Source organism: Eschrichtius robustus, chromosome 1 (genome assembly GCF_028021215.1).
Source record: "Eschrichtius robustus isolate mEscRob2 chromosome 1, mEscRob2.pri, whole genome shotgun sequence".
Lineage (NCBI taxonomy): Eukaryota > Metazoa > Chordata > Mammalia > Artiodactyla > Eschrichtiidae > Eschrichtius > Eschrichtius robustus.
In genome coordinates, this window is record NC_090824.1 from 95,459,016 (window position 1) to 95,477,073 (window position 18,058).

General features: G+C 37.1%; 1 protein-coding gene and 1 long non-coding RNA gene across 4 annotated transcripts in view; both read right to left on the reverse strand.

Annotated features, from left to right (window-relative positions):
• MYEF2 (myelin expression factor 2) overlaps nucleotides 1-4,932 on the reverse strand; it is a 30,685-nt gene extending 25,753 nt beyond the window's left edge. For both annotated transcript variants that reach the window (XM_068551158.1, XM_068551150.1), the window contains exon 1: nucleotides 4,662-4,932. In XM_068551158.1, the coding sequence (XP_068407259.1) occupies nucleotides 4,662-4,822 (161 nt within the window). In that variant the 5' untranslated portion in view covers nucleotides 4,823-4,932. The remainder of the gene's footprint in view (nucleotides 1-4,661) is intronic.
• A 5,536-nt stretch (nucleotides 4,933-10,468) lies between these two features.
• The window catches only part of LOC137769351 (uncharacterized), a 141,837-nt gene continuing 134,247 nt past the window's right edge, over nucleotides 10,469-18,058 (reverse strand). The window contains exon 12 of one of the 2 annotated variants that reach the window (XR_011074954.1): nucleotides 10,469-10,557. This is a non-coding gene — a long non-coding RNA (uncharacterized lncRNA). Of the gene's footprint in view, nucleotides 10,558-13,971; nucleotides 14,093-18,058 lie in introns of those variants that run through there. The other variant, XR_011074955.1, reaches the window with a different exon arrangement.

Consider the following 18,058-nt stretch of genomic DNA (forward strand, 5'->3'; position numbering starts at 1 on the left):
TTCAAACAAACCCAGTTTTTCCCATCATACTACTTAATAAACGTTGTTAGAACCTAACAAGAGGGTAAAATGGGTGATTTTATTCCTAGAGTATATTAAAATTTCCACCTTTAATGGAGAATTAACTTTCTGGGCCTCATTCAGAACTCTACAAAAATTAATTTACAAAATGACGCCCAGAAAAAGTTTCTCTCTTAAAGGTTAATGGTTTCCTCCCAGAACTTTCCTCTTCCATCGCTTTAAGAACATAATTAAAACATAATTTTACCTATATACTCCCATATGACTCTCATAATTTTTGTCTCTTCCCAATTTGGTCAACATAGAAAAATGATAAGGTATCCTATTTTCATGCCCAGTATTTTCTGTGTTTTAACCTATAAAACTAGGATAGCGTACCTTCATAGAATCATGCCATTTTTATTAGTAGTATCACCTAAAATGGTGGGATGGGATGGAGAAGGGAAGCAGTACTTAAATGCAACATGAACCAGAATTTTATAAATCTACTTTTTAATGAGGTCCTAACTGAAAAAATATTTAACTTATAATACTGCAATCACATTACAACTATATGATGCTATCCACCAAGCACCTATAACATGTTAAGTATACACTTAAAGCAAACCCTAAAGATAAAAATCTGGAGATACATTTTAAAAATGCAATTTACTTTTCAAAAGTAATTTTTTTTTTCTTTTTTTACAGAAGAAACAATAGATTTCTTTTAAGTCACTAATTACCCTAGTGAATTTAAAACTAATTAAAACTTCGATTTCAAAGCAATTTTTCACAAACATATATTAAGAAAAATCTCTGGAAATGACATCCAGGAATCTGAATCTTTTAAAGCTTTCTGGATTATTCTGACAACCAATCAGGCTTCATAATCCAGGCTCTATATTATCTTCTAAGCCAAGCGACTGTGGGAATCTATACACTGCAGTGCTCCACACACACCTCTTACTGTAGTCATTTGTTCCACAATATAGTGAAGTGTTCAGACACTGTTTTTCTGAGCAGGTAACAACGCAGCCATAAATATAGTATGTAAAACTCTATGAGAACAAAAACTATCTGCATTGGTGTCAGCGGCATCTAGCGTGGTAACATGTGCTCGATAAATATTAATTTTTGAATGAATAGTCAATTAAGAACCCATAGATGATGCTACTGTCTGCCAGAAAAACTGCTAAAATCAAGGAAGACACATTAGGGCCAAACATGCTTTGCTACCTCTTCAGACCTTGACAGGGACACCTTCACTATCAAACATCTTCCCTCATCAGAAACAGCATGCCTGGAAGTGGTCTTCTCAACTGTCCAACTCTAGCAAGTACCTACCTGTCTGAACAGAGTGGCACTCCTATAAATGGCAGCAAGCAGTCAAAAAGCCACAGAGCACTTTCCTCTGGTTTCTGAGTACAGTAGATACAAGAACAAATCCTTCTTTTTAATCCCCCAAAGAACCTACCTACATAATAGGCTGAATTCAATGAAGGTTTTTTAAAATAAACTAAGTCTCTGTTCAGGTGAGCAGACATCTATACAGTCCCTACCCAAATACATCTTCCCCTGCCTATTTTATTCCTAGATGAAACCAACTGTGAAAACTGCACAAAGTTCTGAATCACTCGCTATGTTCTTTTATTCTTACATGGATGTTGTAAGCTTACAACAATCTGACAATTCCATTAAGAAGTGGTAAAGTTATCATATAGGATATGTTCTTTATTACTCAAGGGATGACCAGAGGGAGAGATTTCTTCAAGTTTTCCCCAATTAGTGGCATCTTAAAGATACTGCTAAACTGCTCATCTACAATGCATAAATTAAGATTACTATGGAAGGTAGATCAGTTTAGTTGCTAGAGGTGTAGTCTGATTATGAAGAAAGTGAACTATAATTACTCAATTTCTGAACTCATTTCTAAGTCATAAATACACTATGGGAAAGACAGTAAAGATATATGTGAAAACTCACAGGAAAATGATACTACATAATATCAAAATATTGGCACTATATCCAGAATTCCATGTAATAATTCCGGAACTATTCATCTAAGCAATCTCCCTTGTAATGTACTTGAAATAAAGACTGTGATGATTCTAAGTCACAAAAACATTATCTACTCTTAAGACTAAATTATGTCTACCCGAATTAACATCAATCTCTGAAAAATCAGTATCCAACAACAAATAAGGACACACAGTTTCAATATGTGACTCAAAAAGCATAATGCTATGAGATCCAAAATCAAGCCCGGTTCCATTCTTTACTCCGAATATAATAAAAAATACTACTCTACTTCAAACACTACACCTTGCTGCAATACTTAATATTTTATACAACCACCGTAATGTAACTCTGAATCTCCATATGCTCCAAGGTGTTACTGAGTCACACATGAATAATAAAGAGTTATAACAATACTGCTATTTTTCTTCCCATTCACTTAAGAAAAGGAGAGCTAGTATACCATTTTGGCATAAAGAAAAAGACTAGACCTAGGGAAACATCTTTAATTTCTTGTCAAAAGATGTGAACATGACAAATAAATCCTCTGTACATGAGTTTCATGATCATGTAAGTTCACTTCTACATTTCTTAAATGTTTACTGCGCCTTTTTAAATATAAGGACTTGGGAAATACAAACAGGAGTAAGACACAGCTGTCTCTGACATAGCTGCCTCCATCCTTAATTACTATGAATTAACCTCAGTAAAAATCATTTCAGTCTTGATGACAAACAGCACTCTGTCCACTTCTAAGCAACATATATTTTAAGGCAATATTTGGTAATTTTTAATCACCTCTATGAATTCTTATCATTAAAAATATATGGTGAATCAACTCAAGGTTTATGTGTTGGGTTGTAAACTACTCCAGTTGGTGCCCAGGGTCAAAAAAAAAAAAAAGGCTGTTAGATTGATGCAGGTAAATGTCCCTAGTTATTCAGTGTGAGTGACCCATGATAGACCATTATATGTTCTTAAGGAATAAGCAGTACAAGAAACCCCTGATAGTAAATTGGCTTCTTTACTCAACTGGGAAAAGAGGAAGGGAGAGAGATGAATTATAAGCAATTTGAAAAGAATCTGCATTTGTATTTACTGGTAACATTGCTTCACCTTATATTTTCCTCTTCCTCAGTCAGAAGTGAAAGGGATTCTTTTCCCACCTCTGTCCTCTTCTGTCTAGCTAAACCCCAGTGAGACTTTAAAAGGGATTAGAGCCTTTTAGATCTAATGGAGGTTTAGATACCAGCTTTATCCGTACCAAGACTATTACACTAATCATACCCAAGTATAGCACGGCTTCTCTCCATAATTCAAGGCTGTACTTTTTGTTCAGGAGGTGGCAGGCCCACATTTAGGTATAAACAAAATGCTTTTATCGTTCTACTAGTTTTCATTTGTATTTATGATGCCAAAACCCTGAAAGCCCACATTTTGGCAGGCAGGGTAGAAAGTGCTTCATTCACTTTCTGGGTCTTCAGTTACTAAGTGCACCACGTTCCACCTCTGTTTTGCCTAGAAGATACTGCCTATCCTATTCAAATCCAGTTGAGAGCAAGAGTACATAACAGCTGGGAGACCTACCTTATCTTATCTGCAGTCAACCCTTAAACAGACTGGTCCAGGTCTGTTCTTACACAGGTTCTTATACAAAAGAAAAGTAAGAACATTTACCTTTCCTATTTTTGTGTGAGCATTATGTTCACTTTCACTTTCTACTAAATTTAGTGTTTTCACTAAATTATTAACATACTTTCAACTTCAGGTTTCAAGAGCTGGGCATGTGCAAATCAAATGCCTGACTTCATATTCCCCCTATATAACAAGAACAAAGGGGAGCACAGCATTATTATGGATTCGAATCGACTACATTCTTTATCCGTACTGATGACAGCTGCAATCTTAAAAGTAGTGGGTTTTCTTCAACTAAAAAAGATCTTATTTTACCATTTTACCAAAATTAAGATCCTACCATCCCGCACTGAGTTTTTTTTTTTAAATAGCCTGCGTGGCTGACAAACATGGGGAGGGAGTTGGGGTGGGCGGAGCAAGGCACCACGCACAGTTCCCTTTTTAAAGTACCTCTTAGCAATTCAAGGGTAACAATGGATTCAGTCTCACAGCATATTACTAAACTTCCTCTTGCTATAGATCAGTTAAGAAATGAATACATACTTTAGAAAACAACAACAGTGAACTTATAAAGCTCAGAATGAGGACGGGGAGATGGGAGGATATTCCTTTTACAAACGTCTTCGCTGGTTAAGAGAAAATGTCCGATGATGTCATCCCTAGTTACTCCCTAGTGATGAACACTAACTACTGGCCTTTAAAAGGGGGACCATTTTTCTGCAAACCGTGGCGGCCGCAGAGCTCTGCTTAAAGGTTTTCCAGCCGAAGTCAGGGAAGAAGGGGTGACTCGCGGTCCTGGGCCAGAAGCAGGGGAGGGGCGCCAGACCCCAGGCCCACACCCGGGATCCCCCGCTTCGGGGCGGGCGGGGAGGGTCCGGGAGAGGGCCGGCTGCACCTGCACCTCCCGCCGCCCACGGCCCAAGGCTCAGCCCTGCGTGGGGCCCCCCTCCGGTCGACTTCCCGACACCCCCCCCCCACCTCGTCCCGGTCCCCGGAGGAAAAGACAATACATTTTAACGCCATTGGAGCTGCTGCTGTGCTGCGGCGGCTGCTTCTCCTGCTCGGGCGGGTGAGCTTCTCGCCGAGGCTCGCCCGGCGGCTCCGCGGGCTGCCGATGCGGGCTGTCGTCGCCAGCTGCCCTAAGCACCTCGGGCTTGTCGGCGTCGGCCATCCCACCGCCACGGCCTCCGCCTGCGCCGCCTGCGTTGAGGGGCTCCGAGCGCCACAATGGCGGCGGCTGGGAAAGCGGTAACGGATCCCGATTTGAAAAGGCCCCGAGCGCTCAGTTGCCCGGATCTCGCGAGAACCGGTCGGGCTTGGAGACTGGGAGATGGTGTGAGCTGATGGGGGGGAGGGGGTGGGAGTGCGGGGGGGGAGGGGAGGGGAGGGGAGGGGAGGGGATGGGGTGGCAGGTCATGACCGACGCGGCCGCAGTCGGCCCTGCTCCAGCCTGGGGCGGGCTTGATTTGTCCAGAAGCCCCTGGTGGGGCCGTGTTCTGACCACCAGCCCCATCTGTCGTTTGGCACCCAATGGGGTCTTCGCTTTAAAAATTCGGCTCTGGGTGTTCGAAATCCCTAGAGTTCTGAAACCCAGACTATTCTAACCATTCCGTGTAGGGGCAGTTTAAATTAGAGTAGCACACACAGCTTTGCATCTTTAAAAACGTCTTCAAATCTTCAGACTTCCCTTAGAAATCCTTTGAATAATGCAAATAAATCACTAGCCACTTCAATGCCTATGCACCCTGTGGACATTCAATAAATAGTTATTGATGACAGGTTGCAATTCACCAGAATGAATGGCTTTGAATTTCTCTGAGTTCTGGTTGTTCTTGAGAATGACGCCATGAGCTTACAAAAAGACTAAAGTTTTTAATTCTCCAGGTAGCAATCAATGAGGAGAAACTATACTTTTCATAAGAAATCTTCTACTAGGTTGGCCAGTAATGGACATTTTGGTTTTGGGTTGTGTTTATTATATGCTGATGGAAATTATATTTGAAGCAGTTATAGGTTCTCAAACAAATTTAATTACCATATGGAATTTTAAAATATAGTCATAGAGTTTTTCCTCTAAGTATGAAAAAGAAACCCATTAAACTTAACTCCTAACTTGGGAGTACTATAATAATATTTCATGTTGAAATAAACTTCTTCAGCTGAAAAGTTCAAAGACTTTACCAAATCTTTCTTTTCATAAAGAGGCAAACATGTATGATTTACATGTTTTGCAGAATATCATGCACACATTAGCAGTAAAGCTGTATTAGAAACTAACACTCAGGTAATACATAATTTCTTCACTTTCCCCCATTCTTTGACATTTCAATGTGTAGGTTTTTTCCCTGGACTAAAAAATGCCATGAAACATCCAATACTATGCCAGAAGAGTTGAGCTACTTCATCAAACACACGCACATAAGAATCAGGACAATTTTAATCGTGATGAGTACAACTGGTAAAATACTGCTGTTTAGGGTGCTACTGACATTGTTTCATAAACACAACACAGGCTATTACAGATGCTGCATGAATTGTTTTTCAGTCAATCCCCTAAGATTTAGCATTCGGAGTACAGAAAAGGCATTGGATTTTGACACAAAAAACCTGGGTTAGAACCCCAGCTCTGACACTTTTTGCCTGTAACTCCTTGGGCAAATCACTTAACTTCTCAATCTTTCCATAATAAATAAGGATAATAATACCTACTTAGCAAGATTAAGATGAGGATTAAAAGCAAACACTTTATGTAGGGCAGAGTGCTATATGAATATAAAGTAGTATTACAATTCCCTTTCTCCAGGCTGAGCAGGGTTTTAGTCAAAGAGAAGTCAGGTGATATTCATAGAACTGAATTGTAGGTACTTTGAAAACATTCATCACTCTGTTATTCTTTGGCTATTGTTGAATTTAAGATAAAAACTTAACCCTGCAGTCTCTAATATAGTACATTCTTGCAAAATCCTTCAGTAGATTCAATTTAATATTTTTAGGAGGTCTTTATGCTTAAAATAGAGTAGTAGGCACATGAGGAATACAAAAATGAGTACAGCCTATTCTGTTGGGAGAGAACATTTATAAAAAGCACTATTTGAGTGCTGTAATAGAGATAAATGTGAAGTATAATTAAAAATTTATTTAGAAAAAGAGGAAACTGGCTTGCATGCTGTAATGTGCTAATTAAAATATTTCATTAAAATATTTATCTTGATTACTGAGCTTTCTGGCAGCCCTTAAATGGTGTGCCTAAGACAAACACCTCCCTCACTGTACTTTAGCCCTAGTCCTGATAAATGCATAAAGAGCAGAGGTTAATTTCTATAGGGGGAGCCGTGAGAACTTCATAGAAGAGCTGAATCTCAAAAGATGGAGAGAATTGGGGCAGCTTCTGAAGAGAAAATGATTAATACCTACTATTCTGTCTGAGTGCTCTGTAGATTGATCTCGCCTCCCTCGCTTGCTATTAATATTGTACTTACCTTAAACCTGAAAAAAATAAAAAAATAAAAAATTGACTAACATCCTATCGCTACAATCCATTTCTATATTTTCCTTCCTTCCTTATTTACTTTTTTTTAGTCCATATACACATACTGAAAAATCCTCGAGTTAATGCTTTAGCTTTTATCTTCTCACAATTCCTACTGCAAAATCCTTCCTTTGCAATTGCACAAAATGTATTACTGATACAACCTCACATAGTTTTCTCTCTTACAAATTGAAATGTGTGTGTTTACAGGTGTTTGTAATAGAGTAGCAGAAGGAAGGTGGAAAAGAGAGAGAGAGAACCATTATACATATCTGGAAACTTAACCCTAAAATTCCAAAATATTTTCAAATAATACTTTAATATGTGTATCATTTAGGAATTGTGTTCACCTGCTAGTAACAGAGCCTAGAAGTAACAGTGTCTTAAACAAGATAGAACTTATTACCCTTTTAAGTAAAAACAGTGCAGAGGGAGGCATTCCAGAGCAGATACAGTAGCTCCACAATGACCATGAACTCAGGTTTCTTCTATCTTAACCTTTCACCATCCTAGTGTGTGGCTAACATTCTTAAGGTCACCCTATGGTCCAAGATGGCTACAGGAGATCTAGGCATCTTGTCGCATTGGAGGCCAGAAGCAGTTCAGAAAAGAAGAATTCTATCCAGAAATCTCACCCAACACTTCAACTCACGGGTTAGAACTTGGTCACATGACACACCCAGCTGTAAGGGAGGGGGGCAAATAATGTTTCAGCTGGGCTCACTGCCTAGGGTTCTGCTACCAAAGAAGAGAATAGAGTAGCAACTAGCATCCTTTTAATTTGCCTTAAAGAACTGAAGGCAAAGACCAATAATATGAAGTCAAAGAAAAAGTATACTATGATTTTTAAGTCAGTTTACTTGGCTTTACAAAATGAAATGGCTGGATTTGAAGCCACTGTTTCCAAACTTTAGAGAATTGAAACTTAGAAAGGAATTTATAACTTTAAAAAATATAACAGGTTATACTGAAATCCATATATAGTTTACTTTTTCACCATAGAATTCTATGGTGAAAAAGTGGATGTTGGCTATTGTCACTGGAAAGAACAGGTTTATTCTGACAATTAACTACTTATTGTCTCTCTCTTCCTTTCTCTCCCTTTCTCTCTCTCTCCTTCTCCCTCCTTCTATTACTCTGCTTAACTTAGGAGTCTATTTTTTAGCATTCACCATTCTAAAATTACATACTGAAGAAAGTTCTCTACTAGCCAAGAGAAGTTTAGAATTAAGCAATTATCTGAATAATCCAGGCAGAAATTCCACTTTCACCTCAATTATTCAAATAATTCAGATAATACCAAGAGTTTTGCTTGAATTCCTTAGATAATTGTTTCATTGTTCCACTTTACAATGCTAGGGTCATTGCCCATTAACAGATTTACTATTGATTTTTGTAAGCAATATTGGGACAGTTTTTTTCTTTGGAGACTAAAGACTGCTGTAATTCCTGGTTACTTACTTGAGTCTCAATTTTTTTTCACGTTCTAATTTCTTAACTTAAATCACCCTGCCTTTTCCTCAATCTCATCCCAGTAACTCCATTAAAAGGAAGATCAGAAGAGCAAATTTCCAACAGCTCTGCCCTACCTCCCTTCCTATAGGCATAGTTACTCCCTCCTCTTGAGTAATCCCATGAATTAGGCTTCATCTGCCCAAAGCCATGGATATCATATGGTAATATTTTTAACTATTCCAAATTTGGTATCCTAACTCAAAGAGTATTAATGAAAATGGTTACTTTATAGCAAATATTGTTTTTAACTTAAATAATTGCCCCTTTTAGCAATATCATTCTCAATTTTCAATGACAACATTTAGAAGGGAAAATACATTTCTTGGAGTGTTGAATAATAAAGTTCAATCCACACACTGTCCTGCATATTTGAATATAATCCTATAAATGGTGATGATAGACTTAATAACTAACATAATCCAATTCCTCTTTTTATTTGGTAATAGAAATTTATTTTAGATGACTGTGAATACTGCCAAAAGTCCACATTTCCTAGCCTCACTTGCCACTGTGCATGGTCACGTGACTATGTTCTGGCCATTAAGGTATGAGCAGAAATGTTGTGAGGACTGAGTAGGAGGTTCCTTAGAAGGAACTGACTTAACTGGAAGAATGGCTTTTTTGTCCTCTCTTGCTTCCTTCTGCTGCTGGCTTGGAATGGAGAAATGATGTCTGCAGCAATAGCAAATGTGATGGACCATGAAGTGACCTTATGACTGAAAGCTAAGTACTGAGGATGGCAGAACAGGAAAATAGAATTAGGGTCTCTGATGACACCATGAAGCCACAGTAACAACGCTCACATTCCTACCTCAAACTTGTTTCCAATAGGAGGAAAATTTCTATCCTGATTAATTTGCTACTATTTGCAGTCTTTCTATTATGCACAGTTGAACTTAATCCTGATGGTCATAATTTTTTATTGTAATAACCAATTTGCTTGAATAGTTTCCTCTACAGTGTGGTCACACAAATACTGCTTTAAATTTATTTTCTCTGAGGACATCATTCACGTTTGTTTTTATTTGTTCCTTTCCTGTATGCTGTAGAACACTACAAGTTTCCTGCCTGATATCCATTCTCCCTTTTTTTCTTACTGACAGAATCGCAATTTTGTCTAGTAGCAATATGCCCAGCTAAAATACTGGGAGTGGCCATAGGACACAACTCTATCTAAGAAGTTGTAAGGATAAATACACTTGGATTCTAGAAGGATCTTTCCTAATAAGTTCTTTGCCCTCCTTGTTTCCTGTGAGGCTAGACTAGGGTGAAGTATCCCTCTGAAACCATGAGGTAACAGGTTTGAGGACAAGAGCCACAAGCTAAGGATGACAAATCAGAAAAATAGGAGTCTGGAACACCAATGACCTCACAGAGCCATTGTGTAATCCCTAGACTGCCTATATCCAAACTTCTTGTTTGGGGAGAGAAAGAACCTCCATTGCCTTTAGGCATTGCATTTGATTTCTGTTACCTCATTTTCATGAAACTGAACAGAATCCAAAAATTCTACCCTTTTGCAACCCTTTAAAACAAGGGTTACACCATTCCTGATGGCTGCATATGAGCCTACTTTGTTGGAAACAATATTTTTTCAGTAGTATACAAATGTGATATATTTTTTTCATGGTGTATTGTAGAATGGTAGGCTGAAGTGATTTCATGTCATTATATTTCAATTCACAAACTGTTTAAACATGCTCAAAATATATACATATATACGCACAACTATAAACATATAGATGTATATAAACAAAGTTGACTAGGTATATTTTCATGATTTTCATTTCTTGCTTTATTCGGTAGTCAGTCAGGAAAAGAATTAAAGCTTTCGATCCAGCCGTAGATATTTCATGTAGGAGCTAATGCACAAAGACAGAGGTTTACACAATAATTAGTAGGATTGATGGAGCAAAGGTCTAGGAGCTATTGCTAGGGTTTGAAAAATTAGGAAGGGCAGCAATCATGGGAACCATCACCAATTATCTTTGTTTCATGTGGCAGCAGATAAGTGTCAGAACTTCCTTATGCCCAGAAGCTGCTGGCATTACATCTCATCTGCCATTTGCTGATGCGTACAAGGTTGCTTCTGCTGAGATTGGTGGTTTCTCCTCTCCCTCCCCTTAAACTTTATACCAGTGCCTCTCATTAGTAGAATTTAGGTTGGAATACTGCTGGCAACAGAGTCTGAGTAATGTCTCATACAAGGGAGAGATTAGAAGCGTGAGGATGGGGCTCCCCTGGTGGTGCAGTGGTTGAGAGTCTGCCTGCCAATGCAGGGGACACGGGTTCGAGCCCTGGTCTGGGAGGATCCCACATGCCGTGGAGCAGCTGGGCCCGTGAGCCACAACTACTGAGCCCGCGCATCTGGAGCCTGTGCTCCACAGCAAGAGAGGACGCGATAGTGAGAGGCCCGCGCACCGCGATGAGGAGAGGCCCCCGCTTGCCACAACTAGAGAAAGCCCTCGCACAGAAATGAAGACCCAACACGGCAAAAATAAATAAATAAATAAAATTAAGAAGTGTTGTAAGAAAGGTTTAATTAAAAAAAAAAAAAAGAAGCGTGAGGATGATGCTGAGTATCAGTGAGTAATATTTGGTACAGTGTCTAAGCCATTCGGTATATATTCTGAGGTATCCCAAAACAAAGGAGAGAATAACTATATTTATTTGTTCATCCATCCATTCATTCATTGTGTCTGTTAGACGTAGGAATCCCTGCATCTCTAAATAAGGTTAAATATGTAAAAACATTTGTAATTTATATTATTCTTTTGAGTCCATTAACAAATCTCAATTGTGAATTTCCCAAAGTATCCTTCAGATTATGCACGGTATTTCTGTCTGACAGTCCCAAAGTCATCAAGGAAATATAGGCTTGCATAAGTGTCCATTTACTTCAACCTTGATTTCTGCATCTGGACTCCAAGTATTTCTGGAAACTAGTGCCAAAAACATTTCTGAAAAATCAGATCTTACTCTTCCCAACTGTTTATTGCTTTGAGCATCATCTAAAGTCTTGGGGCAGTCATAGAAGAATTACTGTGGGGGCTTCCCTGGTGGCACAGTAGTTAAGAATCCGCTTGCCAATGCAGGGCACAAGAGTTCGAGCCCTGGTCCGGGAAGAGCCCACATGCCGCGGAGCAACTAAGCCCGTGCTCTCTAGAGCCCGCGTGCCACAGCTACTGAAGCCCGAGCGCCTAGAGCCCTTGTGCCGCAGAAAGAGAAGCCACCGCAATGAGAAGCCCGCGCACTGAAACGAAGAGTAGCCCCCGCACAGCAACGAAGACCCAACGCAGCCAAAAATAAATGAAGACTTGACCTTTAAAAAAAAAAATCTTTCCCTGCACTCCAGTGCATTTTCAATAAAGTTGCTTAACTTCAAAAAAAAAAAAAAAAGAATTACTGTGTATATAGAATACTATGTAAAAAATATTGAAATTAATCAGTCCTCAAAATATCAGGTTTATACTTTGTCCTTAAAATCTTCATAGTTTTAAGTACTGTTTTATACAATAGCCACTAGCTTCAACTTATTTTATACCAACGTTTATGTAGTATTGAGATAAGGTCCCTTTGTAGGCCTTGCCAATCTCACTGAATACTCATTCATCTTAGCTTTGCTTATGAGAGGTGTGAGCTCAGTTTAGCTGGTTTAGTTTTAGAAATCTGATATCAAGTATACAAGTGTTTCTTCTTTAACAATGCATGCATTTCTGAAAACAAAAACAAAAACTCATGTCCTACAAAACCATTCCCTAAAAATATCTGGCAACTTAAGAAAATGAATAGACAAACTCAGACTGGGATAATATCTTTGCAAAACATGTATCTGATAAAGGCCATATTTCCAAACTATACAAAGGACTCTTAAAACTCAACGATAAGAAAACAAGCCCCCCAATTAAAAAGTGGGAAACCATCTGAACAGACACCTCATCAAAGAAGATATACAGATGAAAAATCAGCATGAGATATTCAACATCTTTTGCCATGAGAGAATCGAAAATGAAAATGGCAGTTAGATACCACTGCATAACTATTAAAATGGCTAAAATCTGAAACACTGACAACACCAAATGCTGATGAGGAATGTGAAGCAACAGGAACTCTAATTTATTGCTGGTGGTAATACAAAATGGTACAGCTACTTTGAAAGTCAGCATGGTAGCTTCTTACAAAGACACATATACCCTTACCATACAATCCAGCAAGCACACTCTTACTTATTTACCAAAATGAGTTGAAAACTTATGTTCATACAAAAACCTGCATGTGATGTTTATAACATCTCTATTTTTAATTCCCCAAAATTCAAAGCAACTAAGATGTCCTTCAATAGGTGAATGGCTAAACAAACTATGGTATATCCATGCAACGGAATATTATTAAGTGATAAAAAGAAATGAGCTATCAAGCCATGAAACATCATGGAGGAAACTTAAATGCTTATTGTTAAATGAAAAAAAGCCAGTCTGAAAAAGGTAAGAGTCTGTATGACTCCATACGTATATTCTGGAAAAGGCAAATAATAGAGACAATGGCTTCCAGGGGTTAACATGGTGGGTTAGGGGGAAGGGGAGGAATGAGTAAGTGGAGCACAAGGAATACTTAGAGAAGTGAAACTATACTATAATGCTGGATACATGACATGCATTTGGCAAAACATATAGAACTGTAAAACACAAAGAGTTAACCCTAGGACCTTAGTTAGTAATAATATATCAATAGTGGTTCATCAATTGTAACAAATGTACCACACTAATGCAAGATGTTAATAATAGATGAAACTGTTGGGTAAGGGGGAAAGAGATACATGGGAACTTTCTTTTTTTTTACTTATGATATATCAGGTGATTTTTTTAAATTTACTTTTTTATTGGAGTATAGTTGCTTTACAATGCTGTGTTCGTTTCTGCTGTAAAGCAAAGTATCAGTTATATATATACATATATCCACTATTTTTTAGATTTCCTTCCCATTTAGGTCACCACAGAGCACTGAGTAGAGTTCTCTGTGCTATACAGTAGGTTCTCATTAGTTATCTATTTTATATATAGTATATATATGTCAATCCCAATCTCCCAATTCCTCCCCCCCGTCCCCCTTGGTAACCACAAATTCGTTTTCTAATCTGTGACTGTATTTCTGCTTTGCAAATAAGTTCATCTGAACAATTTTTCTAGATCCCACATATAAGCAATATTATATGATATTTGTCTTTCTCTTTCTGACTTACTTCACTCTGTATGACAATCTCCAGGTCCATGCATCTTGCTGCAGACGGCATTATTTCATTCCTTTTTATGGCTGAGTAATATTCCATTGTATATATGTACCACATCTTCTTTATCCATTCCTTTGTTGATGGACATTTAGGTTGCTTCCATGTCCTGGCTATTGTAAATAGTGCTGCAGTGAACATTGGGGTACATGCATTCTTTTGAATTATGGTTTTCTCTGGATCTATGCCCAGGGGTGGGATTGCTGGGTCATATGGTAGCTCTATTTTTAGTTTTTTAAGGAACCTCCATACTGTTCTCCATAGTGGCTGTACCAATTTACATTCCCACCAATGGTGAAGGAAAGTTACTGGACTTTCTGTACTTTCTGCTTGATTTTTATATAATCCTAAAACTATCTAAAACATAAAGTTCATTCAGTTTAAAAAACAACTGGCAATATTTAGGGAAAAAAATCATGTTGGGGAAAAACCAATGTAAAACCCATGAAACTTCACAAAAACATTACAAAAACATTTATAAACCTAACGAAAATACTAGCACAGTTGAAAATACAAGTTAAAATGTACATTACAATATATCTAGAACTCCACACAAATTTTTTTAATTAAGAGAGAATGATGAAAAAGTGTAAGGAAAGGGTGAATTATGAAAACAAGGGCAAATGCACAAAGATAGGAACAATTACTCAATATGCGTTTTCAAGACAGAGCATATGGCCAAATTGAGCCAAGAGGAAGAAGGAAGAGTGAACGAGCAGTGTGTATAGGACTGCTCTCCTCCACAACTTGCTGCATTCAGCTTTGTTAGTGGACTTAGAGTTAAACTGCTTTTATTTGGTAGTCAAGACACTAATGTATTGGGGAAAATCGTGTATAAACCAACCGATTTTCACATTCTTTTGACATCCCCATTCTTTTGTCAATTACATATTAACTGATTCATATTACAGAAACATACCTGTAGCAGAATAAACTGATTCTATTTCTCTGTTTCTTTAACCCAGCAAAATAACTTACGCCAATTAAATATTATACTGTGGTTATGGCTCACACATTCATGGAGATTGTGCCCAAGGTACCCTATCATACTCATTATAAACAGTAAATATAGAGAGGACTTGAAGTACAGTCTAAATGAAAGGCTTATGGGCAGTAAAATTAAAATCAATTAAATGAAACTTCATTTAAATAGTTCACTCTGAACTGACACATTTAGTGCATTTTTCTTTGCAGAAAAGTTTACCAGCAAAACATAACATCTCATTTTCAATGGGACTCATCAAATAGACTTGCATTAGATCATTATCTACACTGAAGTGTCATATGCTCAATTCACTTATGAGTCCACTTACTTAGATAATTTCTTCACTGTTGACAAAAATCCCCCCGTCATTTTGTAATCAAATTTAATCATCTTATTACAGTACTCTCTAATCCTATTTCAGCATATTCAGCATTGGCTACTCTCTAGAGATGGTAAAATGACCTAGAGGAAGAACTCCGAGGAAAGAAAATAGAAAACTAATAGGGTGGTTTAAAAAATACAGGACTTTAAGACAGTCAACACTTAGTTGTGAAACTCAGAATGAGACCACGGACCATTCATTTATAGCAGAAATTTTTAAAGCATTCCTTGGATTACTCTGGGATTACAAAAAGGGACCTCCAAGTGGCCATGAACGCTCTGAATTGTGAGTGAAATTATCTGCATGTGTATATTTTTAGGGAGAGGGCATATATTTCCTATTGAAATTTCAAAATCATTCTTAATCCTCCAAAAAGATTAAAACCACTTATGTAGAAAATAAGGCATAAGTACCTAAAAATTCCAAAACAGGAATGTATTTTTACAAAGCAAACAGGTGACTTTTGGACACAGCTAATTATCTAATACATAAGCATTGGATTAATTTTTTAATGCTTATAACAAAAGTAATTCACATTTGTCTTTAATATATTTTTAAGTTGTGCATTTGAAAGTTGTAGTATCCAATATTTGAGTAAAAAACAATATTTTCAAATAGAAAAGCAGAGCTACTCTCAAACATTTTAGCTCAGAAAGAATAAACAAACTTAAGCCAGACAAGATGTAGATTTCCATGAAAAGCTGGAGGTAACATGTTGGCCTAATAAGTTCAAGAGAGGATCCCACTATAGAAAACTTGAGAGCAAGAAGTCAGCTGGAATCAAGGTGAGTAGAATTCATAGCAAGTAAAATCTTCCTCTGAAAAGAATCCTGAGCTGACTTGTTGGAGGAAATTCTTGCTTTCGGTTCCTTTGTGACACCCTCATACTATAGTATATTCATTAGAATGGGGATGTCATGTTCTTTAAATTTCTATAGTTACCATGTCTTCTAACAAGGTAGATAATTAATACTTCTGCCCACTGACATAAGAAAAAGTCCTAGTCATACAAGGGACACTATTTTGTGTAAAGAAGGAGAAACAGGGAAACGATGTGTTTTGAAATAAAGTTGATCTGTAGTTATATAAAGTGAAATTTTTTTCTACTAGCTTAACATTTATTTTTTAGTCATAATAAATTAGATTTTTATCTTCATAGCTAATCATTTCTTCTACACCTAATATCTTGTTAAAAACAAATTTATAAAACAACCATATATATTCACTCAGTAGTCAACATTTTTTTGCTAAAAAGTGGAGAAAAAATTTACTTATTTACTTATTTTTTTATTTATTTACTCCATTTCTGATTCCATGAGGACATTTATATGAGGACACATATTAAAACAGATAATTAAAAGAAAATAATATACCAATACCTGAGCAAACAAAATTGCACTATTCAAGGCAATAAAGAAAGAACACACATATAGAGGCCTGAAGATCTTATATAGTTACGAATTTTTAGCTGTTAATTTGACCCTGACATCCCTGGTAACTAAAAGAAAAGGCATATGTGATCACTACAGGATATATATTGTATATAAGAAGAGAACACACCACTTACCTTGGGATGATTTAAGTGAAGAGGAGGGGTATGAGAGTTCAATTCATGAAACTGGTATTGAAAGAAATGTTTTTGGAGGGATGTCATATTAGGAATAGTAAAGGATGTGTTGAGCAAGTCTTTAGTAACAATCCCATAGCAGACATAGAGCAGGCTGTGTAAGCTAAGGATTGCTTTATATAAAATACTTGCATATAAGCTGAAAGTGTAAAGTCAATGCATAGTAAAGGTAATTAATTTGGGAGGAGGTCTAAACAATGCCACCCATATATTTACCTTTCTAATAATTTGGATTCCTCTGAAAATAAATCATAGACAATTCAGAAGTGCAGGTTAACCATGTGTGCTTTAGAAAAACGTATATATATCTTTCAACAATTTGTAATTAAAAGTTGGGCAGCAGACATTTGCAATGACCTGAAATACACCTGTATTTTAAATACACCTGGGTTTTTCTATTTTGCTATTCTTCATCACTTCTTTGGCAATGGAGAATAAAACATACATTATTAATCTCTGTGCTTCTATAGAACTTTGTAGAATCTGCCATGTTGTTTTGCAAAATACCTCATCAAGGGCAGAGACCAAATCTCATTCATCTTTGTATCCCAGCATATAGCAAAGGAAGTGGAACGTAACTGATGTTTAATCCATTACACTTTCCTGAATGAACCACTTTGCAGACTTTCCAGAACATCACCACTGTTCATATAGCTTGAAAAAGGTCAAGGTCATGCACCAACTAACACCAAGGAACCTAATTTATAGTCAAAACTTTCCTTTGGCATCAACTCAAAAGCATTAACTGAAAGCACTGTACAACTGATGTAGGTATGGATTTTTTTAAAAATCAGAAAATCATCCAGAAGATGATTTCTTCAAAATCTAAGTATAAATGTATTATGTCAATGATATGACAGATCAGATTTCATTCAAAAATCTGTGAAACAATGGTCCTCTTCCACTTTCTAAACTGGGTGAGAATTAGATCTATAATGTCTAAATTTTTAAAATCAGTATCATGAGCATTTACTACAGAACCATACTTAAAGTCATAAAATGACAAGTTTAAGTCTTCAATCATGATAACAAATTCTTGGAGTGGGGCCTATATACCAGTAGTAGAATCTCGTAACTTGGTTCTG